The 18,751-nt window shown below is 39.1% G+C and overlaps 1 protein-coding gene across 1 annotated transcript in view; it reads left to right on the top strand.

Moving 5' to 3' along the window:
* The first annotated feature begins 906 nt into the window (after positions 1-906).
* LOC139456505 (carbonic anhydrase 7-like) overlaps positions 907-18,751 on the top strand; it is a 30,128-nt gene continuing 12,283 nt past the window's right edge. Inside the window, exons 1-5 of the mRNA XM_071238255.1 lie at positions 907-979; positions 15,915-15,947; positions 16,302-16,466; positions 17,761-17,909; positions 18,406-18,498. Of these exons, the coding sequence (XP_071094356.1) occupies positions 907-979; positions 15,915-15,947; positions 16,302-16,466; positions 17,761-17,909; positions 18,406-18,498 (513 nt within the window). The remainder of the gene's footprint in view (positions 980-15,914; positions 15,948-16,301; positions 16,467-17,760; positions 17,910-18,405; positions 18,499-18,751) is intronic.

Here is an 18,751-nt window from a genome sequence, read left to right on the forward strand (position 1 = left end):
TAAAGACCTGTCGACGATAGCCATTATGATAACTAGATTATCACAGGTCTTATTGGATGATAAAACATTGAAACGTTATGACTTTCATTTGAAAGTTCTTGATGGCCAAAAACAAAAGGTAGATTAACACAAGAAGGACCATGGGGACTTCCGGTGCCTCAGCTTCATGCGTGTACATGTGCGTATGGGTGTGCGGGTGCGTGAGATATCATACCGCAGTTCATGGATACCCCATTCAGACACAGTCTACTGAATCTAAGCCGACCTGTCCTTGTGTTATCCCTCAATGGAGAGGGAAAATAAAGCATACATACACATTCATGATTCCTACAGGCCAACAGGAGTACGACCAATACTGGTGATCATAGTTCTTGTTTGTTGCTTAACGCCACACTCAGCTATATGACGGCGGTCTGTAAATAATCGCAATTGGAATACCATGACATGCATCAACTAAGTCAGGGTGCCTGACAACCCGGTCCCGTTAGGTGCCTCTTACGACAAGCAGAGTCGCATGGGTTGCTGAAGACCTATCCTGGTGATCATAAGCACATCAAAGATATCTGTTGGTAAACGATCACCTCTGTTTCCCAACGGGAGTGAGAATGATATGGTCGTGTGTATACATAGATCCATAATACCTACATTGCTACTTCATAAGTACACAGTCATTATTCAGTGTTGTGTGATATTTAACTTTCTATGAAATAGAAACGTCTTATTCATGTATTGGCTTCGCTCTGTGATGCATTGTGTTCGTCACTTGACACGCAACTTTCCCCCATGAATACATTATTATCGGGGCAATTTAACCAAGTCACATGATGGCCGTGTGCAAAATAAGTTACATCGTATATACCCGAATTGTAAATCAAGGAGGGCGAGATATTGAACGTTACACTGCTAATGATGGGCGGCTTCTACATATTGACAATCAGCTTTGTTGTGATTCCTCTGGTTTGGGATAAAACCATCGCGGGTAAGTACATAAACAAGAAGGTAAGAGGCGAGGTGAGGCAAAACTAAAACAAAATTAAGTAGAAATAGTCTGATATTTTCTGGATGTAATTGGATACCGTGAAGCATACCGCTGATGTATTCCTCACCTTGTTAGCTTGCTGACGGGGTTAACCTCTTTGGTCGTGCGTCCGACCCCGGATCAGAAGGTCCGTCGTTCGAATCCCTTCACGTGACTCGGAAATTTTAAGACCGCTACATATCTATGCATTTTTCAATACAGTGTTTGTGATATACATTTCATTTAATCGATTACCGAATTGATATTTTTTTGAAATTGTACAATGTCTTTACAACATCACTTAAAAGCTTTATACATCTTTCCTTCATCACACATTTGACCACTACTGATATCTGTTGTAGCTATACATAAAGCGTCTGCAATGTATTTAACCCTCCCACCAATATCATAAAATGTTGTATCGACTTACTTGATTACACAGTGTAAGAGCTATTAGATATTTTTCGTAAAATTGTTTTATGAAGCCACACAATTTTTTTAAAAATTAAAAAAAAATTAATTTGATTTAAAACTTTTAAAGTGAATGCATAGATATCTGAGCTTTGAAAATAAATAAATTTGCTATTTTACGGCACAAATGATAAGCATGACATGTTTTGTGGTAAACATAGTATGTCACGTGTTTTGTGGTAAGCATATGTTAGTTGTTTTGTAATGAGCAAGACATGTCATGTTTTTATGGAGCAGCAGCCCAGAGCACATCGGTCTGACGAACAAGGTACCAATATCCGAGCATAGGGACATTTATTGTGTAACACAACATATTCATATATGGATGTCTGCCGGGGACACGGTTATCCAATCAAAACGAATAAAACAAGGTCAACCTTGTACGACACACGTGTGACGTACGGATTTAGTATCTTACCACCTGTATCTTCACCACGTGGGTAATAATAACACATACTCGTACAGTAACGTTTCATTACCCCCAACACTATGTGCATATTTCTTAAAGTCACTCCCTTTCTAAGAGAAAGTCCAACGGTGTTCACAATGACACAGATGAACAACCCAGTATATCTGAATCGCACATACATCTTTTGGCCATAATGTATGTTCGAACACGAATTATACAAATATCGCACTTACAATTTGAACCCCTTGCTCGTGGGTTTCACTAAAGTGGTAAACGTCTGAGACCTGCATCACTTCAGGCTTTCCTCCACAATAAAGTGACAAGCCGTGATAGAAATGAAATACCGTTCAAAGCGGCGTTGCACCCAACCGTTTTCTGTTTCAATACATCACATGTCTATGATTAAACCACAAAGGTGTATGGCAGGTTACTTGGTGCTGCTTTCATGAGTGTAGACGCTTTTGTTATGGGAACATAAGACAGACAGGTGGTTGGTAAATATACATAAAAATGTGACCTACATGTATAAGCACAAAACTGATATCAGAAGTATGTACATTCAGTGCATGTCATGTTGACCGAATTGATTGTGTGCAGTAATGGGTTGTTTATGAATAAATTATTTCATTGTAATTTGTACGTATTACTACTTTCTAATAGAACATACATACTTTATATCCCGCTTTAACGGATCATCAGTCCACTGTTCGCACTGTTTTGATTCTCGTGCCGAAGATATATTACTACTGATGGATATGGGTGTGTAAATTGTTAAAGTTTACGCCACACATGCATTATTTCAGCCAGAATCACAAGTTATTAGCACTGGTGATATTTAAAGACCTGTCGACGATAGCCATTATGATAACTAGATTATCACAGATCTTATTAGATGATAAAACATTGAAACGTTATGACTTTTATTTGAAAGTTCTTGATGGCCAAAAACAAAAGGTAGATTAACACAAGAAGGACCATGGGGACTTCCGGTGCCTCAGCTTCATGCGTGTACATGTGCGTATGGGTGTGCGGGTGCGTGAGATATCATACCGCAGTTCATGGATACCCCACTCAGACACAGTCTACTGAATCTAAGCCGACCTGTCCTTGTGTTATCCCTCAATGGAGAGGGAAAATAAAGCATACATACACATTCATGATTCCTACAGGCCAACAGGAGTACGACCAATACTGGTGATCATAGTTCTTGTTTGTTGCTTAACGCCACACTCAGCTATATGACGGCGGTCTGTAAATAATCGCAATTGGAATACCATGACATGCATCAACTAAGTCAGGGTGCCTGACAACCCGGTCCCGTTAGGTGCCTCTTACGACAAGCAGAGTCGCTTTTTACGACAAGCATGGGTTGCTGAAGACCTATCCTGGTGATCATATGCACATCAAAGATACCTGTTGGTGAACGACCACCTCTGTTTCCCAACGGGAGTGAGAATGATATGGTCGTGTGCATACATAGATCCATAATACCTACATTGCTACTTCATAAGTACACAGTCATTATTCAGTGTTGTGTGAAATTTGACTTTCTATGAAACAGAAATGTCTTATTCATGTATTGGCTTCGCTCTGTGATGCATTGTGTTCGTCACTTGACACGCAACTTTCCCCCATGAATACTTTATCATCGGGGCAATTTCACCAAGTCACATGATGGCCGTGTGCAAAATAAGTTACATCGTATATACCCGAATTATGTGGTAAGCATATGTTAGTTGTTTTGAAGTGAGCAAGACATGTCACGTTTTTACGTTGTCACGGAGCAGCAGCCCAGAGCACCTTGGTCTGACGAACAAGGTACCAATATCCGAGCATAGGGACATTTATTGTGTAACACAACATATTCATATATGGATGTCTGCCGGGGACCCCCTGCTGCGTGTGACCCCTGGACCCCCAAAAGAATGGACCATACAAGGGCTGGATCAAATATTGGAGGTACCACATGAAAGTAAGTGTATATGAGCTGGTTCATCTCACAGAGTACAGAAAGGGCCACACCAGACAAATCTTCAACTGCATAAATCCTGCCAGACCCCCCAGTGAGGGTCCCAAAATTTGGGCTGGGCTAAACATTGCAGGTACCACATGAAATCAACATAAAATGAACTATTACACTCTACTTAATACAAAATAGCCATTGCCAGACAAATCATCTGCTGCATAAGGCCCGCCAGACACTCACCAAAAAGTTAACCCTCTATGCACTCTGTAAAATTTATACATTCAAAGTACCAGATGAAAGTAGGTTTAGATGAACAGGTACATATTACTGAGTACAAACGGCCCATACCTGACAAACTTTCCTCTGCAAAAGGCTCGCAAGACCCCCCATCCCCACCCCAAATGGGTATCAAAATTTGTGCTTACTATATATTGATAATATAGATATTTGAATTTTGCATCAAATGAGAAAGTTCTTCTGATTTTCTCCTTGTGATGGACTTTAGTAATCTTTCGTTGTCTGCGGTACATTCCTCTTGGAACTTACCATAAAGTTTGTGACCAGATATTCTTGAGTTACCTGTGATGCTGCTCTTCCTGTAGCGATGTTCATGAGGCAGGCAGATGTAGATGCTGGTGGTGAAAAGGGGTCCCACGATTCTGTACCTGCATTAAACAAGGCATCCCTTTGGCGACTGTCTGTTTCAATTCTGCTTGCCCGAAGTTGTGTTGTTGGCTGCTCCATTGATTCCAACCCCGTCATACTCCGCAGCTGCGTCACAGCCATTCCCTGATGGGTTGATGTGATGGACCATCTTCTTATTGCATTACGCGAGTGATGATACCCTACAATGCTCCTCGGTGATGCTGCATCTCTGTTGACAGTCTGTTCAAAGGTCAAGTCGATAGCTGAGCGTGAAAAGGTCTTCTCCTTGCGTCTGGTGGAAAACTCTCCAGCCTGGAGTACTGCTCGACTCTCTGGCGCCGTATCAATGCATGCTGCATGGATAAAACCATGCTTGATGATATAAAACCTGCGGGCATGTTAACACAAAGGAGATCTGGCTTGATTTTTAAAAGAAACCTTCTCGCCATGATAAATAGAAAGAGCGTTTTCTAAAACCATTATCTTATTAATTCGGCTCCTCTTCTGAAGCTTACTCGTACGAACGTATTTGTAAACTTCCAAGCCATTTTTAAATTTGTGCGACAGGTAGGCCTACGATCGAGCGAGAACTATGCAACCAATCATTAACATTGCATTGGGTTAGACTTGATTTTCCAGACGCTATAGTATCTCGTCAACGAAGAGAGGACGTCTATATAAAATTGATAGATATGGATATATTTGGCCGGAATTAAACTTATAGATGATAAAACTTGCAGAGAGATCATAGGTTTTTAAACACAAATATCACCTAGATTTTCCAGATTATCGTCCTAAAACATTTTCAAGTGGTATTAGGAACTATCATTAACCATTCTGCAACATACAATAATCATGGCACGTAGCATCATATGCCTATCTAAGCATGTTTTGGCTCATAGGAACCCATAGCCAAGCTATCAGGCTATAGCAGGCCTTGAGGACTTCATAGCTGATCAGATATATATTCACAAGAATGAGATTCATGCCATTTTCATTACATTTTAACGATAGGCCTAATCTATGATATCAATACTAATATTCTTAGACCTAATTTTATACTTATGTGATTTTAATCTCAATAAAATTCATCCATATTTAAGAACAAAACATAAATTGACCATTTTTGACTCTCAGAGCTGATGTTCAATGCTCGTCTGACCCCTGTGTTTCATTATGCATACTAGGATTACAGAGGGTCAGCTGTGTGGGGTTGGGTGGGGTTGTGTCTGGCGGGTCTTATGCAGAAGATGATATGACTGGCAATGGGTATTTTGTTATAAGTAGAGTGCAATTGTTCATTTTATGATGCCGTTATGTGGTACCTCCAATATTAAACCCAGTCCAAATTGTGGGACCCTCACTAGGGGGTCTGGCAGGATTTATGCAGAGGAAGATTTGTCTGGTGTGGCCCATTCTGTACTCTGTGAGATGAACCACTTCATTTACACTTACTTTAATGTTATACCTCCAATGTTTGATCCAGCCCTTGTATGGTCCATTCTTTTGGGGGTCCAGGGGTCACACGCAGCAGGGGGTCCCCGGCAGACATCCATATAGGAATATGTTGTGTTACACAATAAATGTCCCTATGCTCGGATATTGGTACCTTGTTCGTTTGTCCAAAATGCACTAGGCTGCCCGTCTATTAGTGGTGAGCATGACATGTCACGTGTTTAGTGGTGAGCATGAAATTTCAATTGTTTTGTGGTAAGCATATACAACTTGTTTTATGGTAGGCATATTTTAGAGACATGTATTTGCAGTGAGCATGACATGTCACGTGTTTTGTGGTAAGCATATGTTAGTTGTTTTTCGGTGAGCATGACATATTGCGGGTTTCGTGGAAAGTATATGTCACTTCTTTGTAGTACCCACGATATGTCATTTGCGTTTTGTGGTAAGCATGATATGTCACTTGTGTTTGGTGAGCATTACTTGTCACTTGTTTTTAGTGGTAAGAATGATATTTCATTTGTTTTGTGGTAAGCATGTTATATCACTTGTGTCGTGGTAATGTCATGTGTCACTCCATGCTTACAACACAAAAGTGACATGCCATGCTGCAGAAATGAGAAATGACATACCTTGCATTTAATCCCTCCATAACCCTATCGCTGACTTCGCCTATTGTATTGCACCATCCTCATATCTGACGTCGTCGCTCTCTCGGTAAATTATCAATCGTCAAGTACATCCAGGTACATGTAGGTGTGTGATCTAATTATGAATCAACCAATCGTGTATGAACCAATCCTTGTTATCAGACCGGTTATGTAGGTTATAAGCGACTACTCGCCTATGTTGTTATTTTCAATGGTTATAAATAGTTTGTACGAAAATAATATTTTTTTCTGATTGTACATGCATTACTTCTCTTAACTGGCTTCACTTGAATACATTTCACACACACACAAAAATGTCATGCAAGTTTGCAACTGATGTTTATCTACTTTAAATTTTTAATTAGAGGCTTATTATGAAGTAGAATCGAGAGACGATATGCCAATAGTTATTTCAAATACATTATTAAGCCCTAAAATGATGCAACATATTTATGTGGTCCCAGTGCGGAGACTCGGTCGCACCTGCGTTAAATTCATAACCTTAAACCTTAAGCCATTTTGCAACCAGAAACCACAAGCCACCCTAGAGTTACTGGTGATTGTAGAAACAAACTTTGAATGGTGTGGTCTAACTATTTCAACCCATTCGAGGGTACAGCAACTAACAATCTCCCTTTCTATCTTATTCTCTTTTAATAAAAGGTCATTTACTTTTTATAAAACATATGTATATTAAAATTGTTTGCTATGAAAGCGATTTGTTTGAAATTACAATTGATTTAAAGAGTACGAACGTTGTTAGAAAGCTCATTGACTGATGATGCTTTGAAATATTTATCCCCTGTGATTGAAAAATCAACAAAGTCGAGCAGGACATGCATGACTGTGATTCTCTCGCCACAAGGGAAACAAATCACAGCGACATCGCCAAGTAGGTGTAAACAACAATGTTTAAGTTCATTCAATGTTTTAATATCTACGTGGGTGCCCCACTTCTGTTGCATTAGATCTCTGACGTAACACCTTATCACTGACGAGTAACCACTATTTGGGATGAGAAGTGATGTTACAGATTTGTTGAGTGTTGTTTTTGCTGTAGCAGTCGCCATTCTGTTATCCATGGCTGGGTAACCAATAAAAGACTCGTTTTAGCCACTGTCGCCGACCGTGGTCTATTTGTAAAAGGCTTCTGAAACGTCTGTGTGACTTATTGGTAACTGAATAGGAAGTACATGCATTTCTTTTATAAAACACTTGTTTATACCATATTTGGTCTACTGGCTTTTAAATTTCTCGATGTGTTGTTAGTTGTTCGGTTTTATTTTTATTTAACCCTGATATACACGACATGTGCCAGGTTTACCATAATAATAAGAGGGATAAAGGTTTCTTAAAAGTATATATAACTGGAACATTTCTAAATGGCCATAAAACACCCTAGTCAAAACGGACTAGTGTCAAAGACACTCAAAGTGAGTGAGTGAATGCCTTTAATGCGGCGCCTAAGAGGAATGGTAAGGGAGGTAATCGCACAGTAGTCAAAAACTATATGCCTATAACAAAAGAGGAATATTAAACAGCATCCATCATTCAATATGCAGCAAATCTCCAGGAATAGATGACACCATTTCTGAATTATTTATACGTCTGATCTACTTGTCCCATTCCTAGAACTGTTATTTGATGTGATGTTTGAAGAGAGATACTTCCCGGAAACATGGTCTATTGGTATTTTAATTCCGCTTCATAAAGCAGGTGCTTCTAAAGATGTCAACAATTACAGAGGGATAACTCTCTGTGTATCTTCAGTAAAATATTTACTTTTATTATCAACAAGAGACTTACTGGTAATAGAGTCAAAACCAACATTATTGTATTCAAAAATGGTTGAAAAAAGGGTCCTTTATAGGTGAAAGTTTGAATGCGACTACACACTATAAATATTTGGGTGTTTATTTCAGTAACAGTCTAGATTGGTCTATTCATGTAAGAGAAGCATTAGTTCAGGCCAAAAAAGTTTTATTTGGTATAATAAAGAATATACATATCCTTGGTGATATAAATTAGAAGTCATTCTTTAAAATCTTTGATGTTAAAAGTAACCCAATCTTACTTTACGGTGCTGAAATAGGGGGATTAAAGCAATTTAATGATATCGAAAAGGTCCACTTATTTGCATTTAAATGATTTCTTGGTGTAAAACCCAACACATCTAGCGCAATGGTTTATGGAGAATGTGTTAGATTTCCTCTGTTCATATATTCACAGCTGAAAGTCATAAAGTACTGACTGAAACTCCTTAAAATGAATTCATCAAGATACCCTAAGAAATATTACATTATGGTGATGTTATACGATACAAATGGAAAGACTAATTGGGTAATTTATGTTAAAAAATGTTATTCAATAGTGGTTTTGGAAATGTTTCGTATGATCAATACGTACAATCTGGGAGTGTATTTACCAATTCTTTTCTACAGAAGTTAAAAGATATTTATCTGCAACCGTGGTCATTTTCGTTGACATTATCTAATAAATGTTTATATTATAGAATGTCGAAAAACTCATATATACACTGAACAATATTTGTTTTATGTAAATATAAAGAAATACATGTACCGCCATTCATTGGCAAGATTTCGATGTTCATCCCATGATTTATGCATCGAGAGTGGGAGATACACAAAAACTCCAAGGTCAGAAAGTTTATGTAAAATGTGTAATAGTCAAGATATAGGGGATATACATCACTTTTACTTGTATGTCCATTGTACTCCACTGTGAGAAAAATATATTTCTGTATACTAGTTAACGATCCAAATATTGTGAAATTCCGACAATTGTTAAACAGTCTAGATAAATTAATGATGCAAAACTTAGCCATGTACATATTCCACGCGCTGTTATATAGAACCAAATCTGTAAATAATAGTTAATATTGTGTGCAACATCTCTGTCACATGTACTATAGGCCTGGGGTCTCTTAAGTACTTGAATAAAGATTGATATCTAGTCAAAAACATGTCGTAAGAAGTAAAACATGGAATGAATAGAAACCAATATTGTTCACATTGTTTTAAAAATGGCTCTGTATTTTTTGGAAAAAAATTACGAATAAATAGTTTGCCGCACTGTTGAAGAATTGGTAAGTGCCTTGATAATTTCATGTGAAAGCGCACGTTAACTTGAAATAATTTTGAAGACACAAAAGCGAGTATTATGAATTGTTTATATTAAGACTGTTTTTTGATATCTTCTAGACCTGTTAAATGTGACCTTCATTTCGTCGTTCTGGGTACAGGAGAGGTGCTGGAGTTATTATTCGTGGATCCATATGTTTTGTTTGTTTGTTGTTTAAGCCATATTCCTGCTATATGATGGCGTTCTGTAAATAATATCGAGTATGGACCAGAAGATCCAGTGATTGATATCATGAACATCGATCCACGCCATTGTGATCGATGGCATGGATCAACCAAGTCAGTGAGCCTGACCACCCGACCCAGTTAGTAGCCACCTACGACAAGCATAGTCAATCGAGCATGCCATTTCTCCCAAAGATTTCAAAGAGCGTCATAAGACTCTTGCTCAGAAGTTGTTTGACAAAGGTTACAACATTCAAGGCATCAGTGAAGCTTTCAAAACGTTTTATTGTAGACATGTGGAGGACATTTCCAAATTCGACACATCAGTCGCAAAACTGATGTCCGATGCCATTCCCTATTTTGACTTGTACCATATGTTCCCATGTTTTGACCAAATTACCTTGTTTTGACTTTGCCAATCCGAACAGAAATTCCGATTCCTATGCATAAAAAAACGGATCAGCTAGAAGGTGAGCATAATTGGTGACCATGGGGGATGCCTGTTTCTTGCCAAAATGTCTAACCCCAAATTTTACAACTTAAACTCAAACTCAAATTCACTTTATTACAGTTTCAGATCATTTACAGGGATCTTATGAAGTGTGTCATGAGTACAGATTTGAATTGGGGGTGGTACTGACATGTGAAGTTTTGTACATGATAGTCTACTTAATCAGCAGCAACAGTTATTAGACAATGATATTACATCATGGTTTTCAAAAAAATAATTCTGATTCAATATTAACATTCAAAAAGAACTTTAATTGCATTGTCTAAAATTTACTGATGGTATTAATAGCTTGGGAGGGAGAATTAATAAATAGTTTTCAAGTCTACAATGTTATATGAAGGGTGTCATAAATTTTAAATTAATGGAGGTTTTGGCAGGTGTAGGTGTGTACATGATATTCTACCTCATCAACAGCAACAGTTGTTAAGCAATAATATTTTACTTTATGGTTTTCGAAATGCAGTTATTTGTAATTATGATGCGTTATCAATTTTCAAAATGACATCAACACATTAACTTTAGGTATTACTAGATACTTGGTATAAGGGTATCTAATCCATCGGTCCTTCTCAACAGATCTTTGGTTACATGGTCGAGACTCTACAGAAGGTATAATCAGCTGAGATGGACTTATTAGATAGTTTCTTTCAGTGGCATTTGGAAGTTGGAGTGATGAAGTGAGACGAGTTCTATGGATGAACAACTTCTTTATTACAATTAGTGCGACGTTTCGGTGTAGATTCTAACACCTTTATCAAGCAATAGATGGATAGGGCTAAACAACATAGGTAATATACACTTATTGACATCTAAGTTGTTACAGTGACTAGTTGTGGACACAGAGAGGTGATTAAGCTAATTGGAGGCCAGTGGATGACTAAGAACACAGAGTAAACAAGCAGACAGATGGAGATGATGGAAGCCACTGTATTAATTGGATGGACAAAAGGATTTAGCAATTAGGTGATGGTAAGCAGGCGGGATGTAATAGCCTTGGTCTCTGTTCATTGCTGGCTGGATCCTTTTGATGTAGATGGCTTCTAGGATTTTCCTGATTTTGTAGTCTGATTGGTTGTTGGCCAGGATCTTGATGTTGTTCCACTGGATGTTGTGATCGGGGTGGGTTTGGGTGTGGTCGGAGATGGCTGATTTTGAGTCATTTTTTTGTACTGAGGTCTTGTGTTCTTTTATTCTAATGGGTAGGGGCCTGGATGTTTCTCCTACATAGGAGTCACCACAGTCACATTGTATGTGATATACGGCTCCTGCTGGGTCTTCTTTCATTGATGTAGGGGGCTTGCCATTGGCGCTGAGGATGTTCTGGATTGTCCTGCCTCTCTGGAATACTGTATCAATGTTGGCGTGGTGTTTGAGCAGTCTGCGGATCTGGTGGCTGGCTGTTCCTATGTAGGGAAGACTGATGACAAACGGGGCTGTCTGTTGTCGTGGAGGCCGCTCTCTAGGGCTGAGGATGCTGTTGATTGTTTGTTCAACTAGGCTGCTAGGCTGCTAGGGCTGCCACCTTAGCCCGACGTGCTGTCAACATCTGTTCCACGCCACAACAGCTAAAAACTGAACTCAACCACCTCCGCCATGTATTCACTAACTTCAACAATTACCCTAGCAGCCTAGTTGAACAAACAATCAACAGCATCCTCAGCCCTAGAGAGCGGCCTCCACGACAACAGACAGCCCCGTTTGTCATCAGTCTTCCCTACATAGGAACAGCCAGCCACCAGATCCGCAGACTGCTCAAACACCACGCCAACATTGATACAGTATTTCAGAGAGGCAGGACAATCCAGAACATCCTCAGCGCCAATGGCAAGCCCCCTACATCAATGAAAGAAGACCCAGCAGGAGCCGTATATCACACACAATGTGACTGTGGCGACTCCTATGTAGGAGAAACATCCAGGCCCCTACCCATTAGAATAAAAGAACACAAGACCTCAGTACAAAAAAATGACTCAAAATCAGCCATCTCCGACCACACCCAAACCCACCCCGATCACAACATCCAGTGGAACAACATCAAGATCCTGGCCAACAACCAATCAGACTACAAAATCAGGAAACTCCTAGAAGCCATCTACATCAAAAGGATCCAGCCAGCAATGAACAGAGACCAAGGCTATTACATCCCGCCTGCTTACCATCACCTAATTGCTAAATCCTTTTGTCCATCCAATTAATACAGTGGCTTCCATCATCTCCATCTGTCTGCTTGTTTACTCTGGGTTCTTAGTCATCCACTGGCCTCCAATTAGCTTCATCACCTCTCTGTGTCCACAACTAGTCACTGTAACAACTTAGATGTCAATAAGTGTATATTACCTATGTTGTTTAGCCCTATCCATCTATTGCTTGATAAAGGTGTTAGAATCTACACCGAAACGTCGCACTAATTGTAATAAAGAAGTTGTTCATCCATAGAACTCGTCTCACTTATTAGATAGTGTTGGTGTGCATAATAGCCAACAACATGAACAGTGTCGGTTTTCAAACAATGATAATACTTCATAGTTTTCAGAACAGTTATTTCTTATAACATTTACAATTCTGACACATGGCACACTATTCATGTTCAAAATTAAATTTAACTCATTCGCATCAAGGCTTACTATATATAACTATATATAGGTATATCTAATCCATCTGCCTTTCTCAACTGGTAATCTTCGATTGTATGTTCTAAACTGTATAGATTGTATAAATAGCTGAGGCGGGAGACTAAGTAAATAGTCTTCAAGTCTACAATGACATATGAAGAATAAATATGAATATAAATAGAGGATAGCACGCCCAGGTGGGGTATGTACAATGTAGTATTCTCAATACATCAGCAGTAGTTGTTGAACAATAATACAGTATTACAATTACAAAATAATAGCAAACATTTGTAATTGTAATACATTATTAGTGTCCAAGAGACTATTTAACTTAATAACATTAGATCTTGCTATATACTTAGCATGAAAAGATCTAATTCTGTAGGGGTGAAAGTAGGGGCATGTAAGTAATAATGATATTCATCACCCGAATTACTTGTATTGCATAATAAAAATGTCTCAGATGGCGCGGGAAATGAATCAATCGACCCTTCTCACCTGGTAATCTATGGTTACATAAAAAATATATGCATTTGTTATGCTCACAGCGCTTCACTATTATTACCCCAGTCAATGGATCAGTGGGGACTCGATTGTCATTCGACTTGTCCCTGGGAAGTATACAACCCAAACTGCCTGTGAGGCGCTGGAAGGTTTACGGTCACATTTACCATCCCTTGCTTAACTTACCATGTGACATGTGTGCTCTACACAGGGCCACGTTCCACTATGTTCTAAAGTTGAGAAGCAGAATGAATATCCGGGATGGGAGACTCAGTAAATAGTTTTTAAATAACAGATATTCTTTGAAGAGCCTGTAAAATATACCTTTAGCAGAATTTGATGCATAAGCAGACCAAAGCTGTTTAAACTGATCCGTAATAGCTTGCTCATTATGTTGGTTGGTTTGTTGTTTAACGCCGCACTCAGCACTATTCCAGCTATATGATGGCGGTCTGTAAATAATCAAGTCTGCACCAGACAATCCAGTGATTGATATCATGAGCATCGATCTACACAATTGGGATCGATGACATGCATCAAGCGAGCCTGACCACCTGATCCCGTTAGTCGCCTAGTGAGACAAGCAAAGTCGCCCTTTACGCCAAGCATGGGTTGCTGAAGACCTATTCTACCCCGGATCTGCTTAGTATTACATATAACCATTGAAGGCTAGGAAAGGATTGATCATTCAACGCATAACTTAAGCCAATGTTATTTAGCGAGTTGTTTATATAGTAAGTCCACTTATATGAAACACGTTATCTTGGAAAATTATTCTAGACAAATACAGTAGATTTACCAGTTACAAGTTTGGCCCAGAATAAGATCATTCTCTGCTGGATAACACATGTGATTTGTAGTCTTTCTTGTTCACCACATAACATTTAATGGAGAGTACTATGCTTTAAATACATGACACCTTTTATGGATAAGATCGCCTCCACTGCCTCGTGGTAGAGCGTCGCCCGGATAGTGGGAGGTCGGGGGCTATGTCCCCGGCCGCGTCATACCAAAAGACGTTAAAAGATGAAACTTGTTGTTACCCTGTCTGGCGATCGGCTAAAACAAGAACTGGTCGGCTCGGAGACAGTATACTGTGGGGTATTCATGTTAAACTGCGGCATGTTATCTCAGTGGACTAGCAATTAAAATCGGCATTAGTCCGGACTAGAACAAGCAGCCACAGCCACGGCCACACACACACGCGCGCATGCACGTCGCGATACAAGTGCAACTACTTGAACGCGACTTTAAACTCTACTTCACCTCACCTCACCTCACCTTTTATGGATAACTTTTTTTACTTCGTAAGCGTTGTTGTTGTCGCTTTCAGTGCTTAAGAGGTCACCTTCTGCCTCATCAATTTCGTGTGACCTGTCTCTTTGAGACACATGTGTGTGAGAAGGGTACACATATTTATTGTGAGTTTTAGTATTTATAATATATCTGTTCTTGTATCGATAACATTTCTATTTTCGTATTGATTTCGATTTTGAGAAACTGAGAGTTTCTTTGGCTGCTCTATTTATATACATTCGAGTAGCCGACCATCTCTCGGAAATAGAGTTAGTTTGGCCTTTGCTATTTCGTCTTTCGCTTAGGAGATATATGCCAGATAGCGAATTTAACTGCAATTCGTGTTTTGACCAGCTCGGGCTGGGGAATGGTCCTGACATTCCAGTAACAAGTGAGCAATGGATTCGGGTTGATCGTAAGATACCTTGTCAGAGAGCTTTTTGTGACCGAGCCTGAGACGTTGACTGCTTTAACTTTCCGTTCCGTCGACTATGAGTATGACAATTAATGGATCATGGGGTGAATTTTGTAAAGCCATCTGCTGATCTTACTTGCGTCCTTAGGGCTTGCCTTGTTTGGGCTATGGAGGCTTTGATTTTGCTTTTTATCCTTAGTTTGCTGAATGGCATACGCTAGCTTCGAATGTGTCTACTTTTTCATTTCCATGAATATCTATGTGAGACGGGATCAAACACAGCTCCACCCTTTTGCCCTTGTTCCGATAGTATTTTACATTCGTATAGAATATTGTCGCCTGTGTTTGGTATCGAATATTATTTACTGTGTTTGGGACCCGTGTAGATCCGGGGTAGAATAAGACTTCAGAAACCCATTCTTGCCGTAAAAGGCGACTGTCTCTGTACATAGACGTTATCAATGAGGAAGTCCAGCATTTTAGGTATTGCTTTCTCAGTGTGACTAATAAGAGCGGATTATTTGCATTTATAGCACTCATTCATATTTAAAAACTTATTATGTTACCAAAAAGGCGTTTTTCCAATTGTCCATATATTCCATTGTCTTTGCTCGAAAGGATGTTTTATTCATGTAGGTGATGCCCAGTGGGGTTACTTTGGTAACATAGGTAAGTCCTTTTCTATTTCACTGATTGTTGCCTGTGCGAAGACTGATATTCTCAGTCAATTGATGAAGGTCCTATAAACTATAAAACTGTTTTACATCCGCAGTTTATTTTCAAACAAAGTGAACCATAAAGACGAAGTTGTCACCTTAAGAGGTAAAACAGTATTTTAAACACGTCAGCAACTATGGCTACAACGTTCAAGCAAGGAAGAAATATATCTGTTTTATTATTATTGTTAATCTTCAATAATCTTCAAACATATGTTTAAAATGAACTACTTCATCATATCTGTAACATATACAGTGGTACAACGATCTACATGTCTATATTATTAAGTACTCCTTGTCTATTCAGGACCCAGCCGCTGGACCAATGTTAGCGCAACGTGTGGGGGCAGCCAGCAATCTCCTATCAACATCCAACCAAAACATGCCAAGGTCACGAGCTACGACAGTTTCACAATGCACAATTATGACATAACTAATGTCACTCTCCCCCTGAAGAACACTGGTCATACAGGTGATGCAATGACGTTTACTTTACAGTCTATTAACGAAAACTGGTTGATGTTAAATTCTGAAGTAAAAAGCAGTACGTCTCTTGGGGTCATGGTCACATAAAATGTACATTTACAGTGCTGGCAGGTGCTCCTTGTCTTGCGCCCAGCGTAGATCTGGACGTGAAACATCTTGTGTAGATATAATTACAGACAATATCCTCTTGCATAAATTCAGGAAACCAAATCATTGGGATACAATATTGTCATGATGAATAAATGGAAACTGACTTTGACACAAGTAAGGGAAAGCAGAATTTTAGAACATTGAATGTTCTTGCAAGGACTTACAGGTTCTCACCATTGGTATCACATTGTCAAGTAAACTTCCAATTCATCGAACTTATTACCTTTTCTTATTTCTGTGTCTATCTGGTTCTTCCGGCCTATAAAAGTATTCATTACGTGCATACACTGTTTGTTTGTTTGTTGTTTAAAGCCACTCTCAGCAATATTCCAGCTATATGATGGCAGTCTGTAAATAATCGAGTCTCGACAAGACAGTACACGTAGTATACAACTGTTTGAACAGCTTGGGAGATGGTGAGAATATACCATCAGTGTATACAACATCGCCATTGTACAGAAGCTCCAAGTTCTTGTACGTCAGTCCATGTGAACTCTTACATTTTTGAAATCATCAAGTACAATACCTTCGAAACTGAAAAAATGCGTAGATATGTGGTTTCTCTTAAACCTGCGTACAGAAGTCCTATCTGGGCAACGTCCACAGCAGCCATATTAAAAATGTCATTTTGGCCAATTACACATTCGTTCTGCATGCATCTTTATAGTGCCACGTGCATATTATTTGTGATATGCCCCAAAATACATTTTATATGTTGTTGTGTTTTGTGATATGTGAAACTTTCGTTTGTGTGACCCCCCACACAGCAAGTTATGCATAAATTAAATAAATTCGTAGTTTAATGAACATGATGCCAGGAAGTCATGCAGAAATTCAAATGAGCAGGAAAGCCTTGTTGCTGTATTTTCTTTATCACGTCAGTTTCTGTCAGGTATGGTCTGTTACTATAAATCGCCACAGACCATAACCAGTCTCGATTATACACCGAAACAGTTTCCAATGTTCGTAACAGGCAAAATAGCGGTAAAAAATATATGAATGGGTCACTGAAAATCAGTGATGACACTAATTGTCGCGAGAAGGATAAGCACGTCTTGCATATAAGCATATTTTTAGAAATGGAATATGATGGAAAGAGAACAATCAGTTTCTCATGCTTCGTTCTGCAGCCCAGTTGGACTTCTCCGGGGCAGCTCTTGGGGTGTCGGGGGGAGGTCTGAGCGGAGATTACACAACTGCCCAGCTGCACTTTCACTGGGGTAAAACAAACTTTGAGGGGTCAGAGCACACGTTGGATGGGAAAACATTTCCCATGGAGGTAGGCAAACAGCAATCCTGCACTTTGTAATGTCAGCATTGTTGTCGCATTTGACATATTCAGTCAAATGACATGAGTGAAGAGGTGATGTGTTCCGAAAGCAGTATGTGCTCACGTCCGATCTTATTGGTTGCATCCTATGTATACTGGTATTTATAAACTTTTGGTATATTCTACGAATATTCATCAAACAACACGACACTTGATGCTAAGTGATTTGAGTAGTGGCATCCCTGTTTGCTGGAACTAATGTTTCCTTTTCAAATGATTGCTCCCTAACTTGCTGCTCTGCTGACCTGTGATCCAACAATCTTGTTCAGAAGACAGGTGTCCAAAGAACACACTTCGTTACTTTTTTTTTTAATAAAATAATTGAGCTACAAAATATATGAAATATATTTTGAGCTACAAAATCTAGCCAAAATATCAATGATGTCTTGTTTGAAGAAGCTGCTGATCGTAGTTCTTATGGTGTTACTCAGCATTATGTTTTCAGTTGCACATTGTTAACTACAAGACAGCATACGGCACTTTACTGGACGCAGTGGATAAGGCTGATGGCCTCGCAGTTTGGGGCTTCTTCTTTAAGGTAATATTTCTCACTCACAAATATATAATAATAACGACAATAACAATAATAATAATGTAATGTAGATTATGCAATGGATTTAATGAGACTGTCCAACACATTGTCAGTCGATGCCCAGCTTTGGCACAAACACAGTATCTTAAGCGACATGATTGAGTAGCTAGATTATCGTCTTCACCATGCTTGTAGTTTTGACTCATAGGTTCATCCATGGTACGACCTAGAATTTGTAGTGGGTGTCATGGAAAATTAC

This window comes from Haliotis cracherodii, unplaced genomic scaffold (assembly GCF_022045235.1).
Source record: "Haliotis cracherodii isolate W230 unplaced genomic scaffold, xgHalCrac1.p SCAF_11, whole genome shotgun sequence".
Taxonomy (NCBI): domain Eukaryota; kingdom Metazoa; phylum Mollusca; class Gastropoda; order Lepetellida; family Haliotidae; genus Haliotis; species Haliotis cracherodii.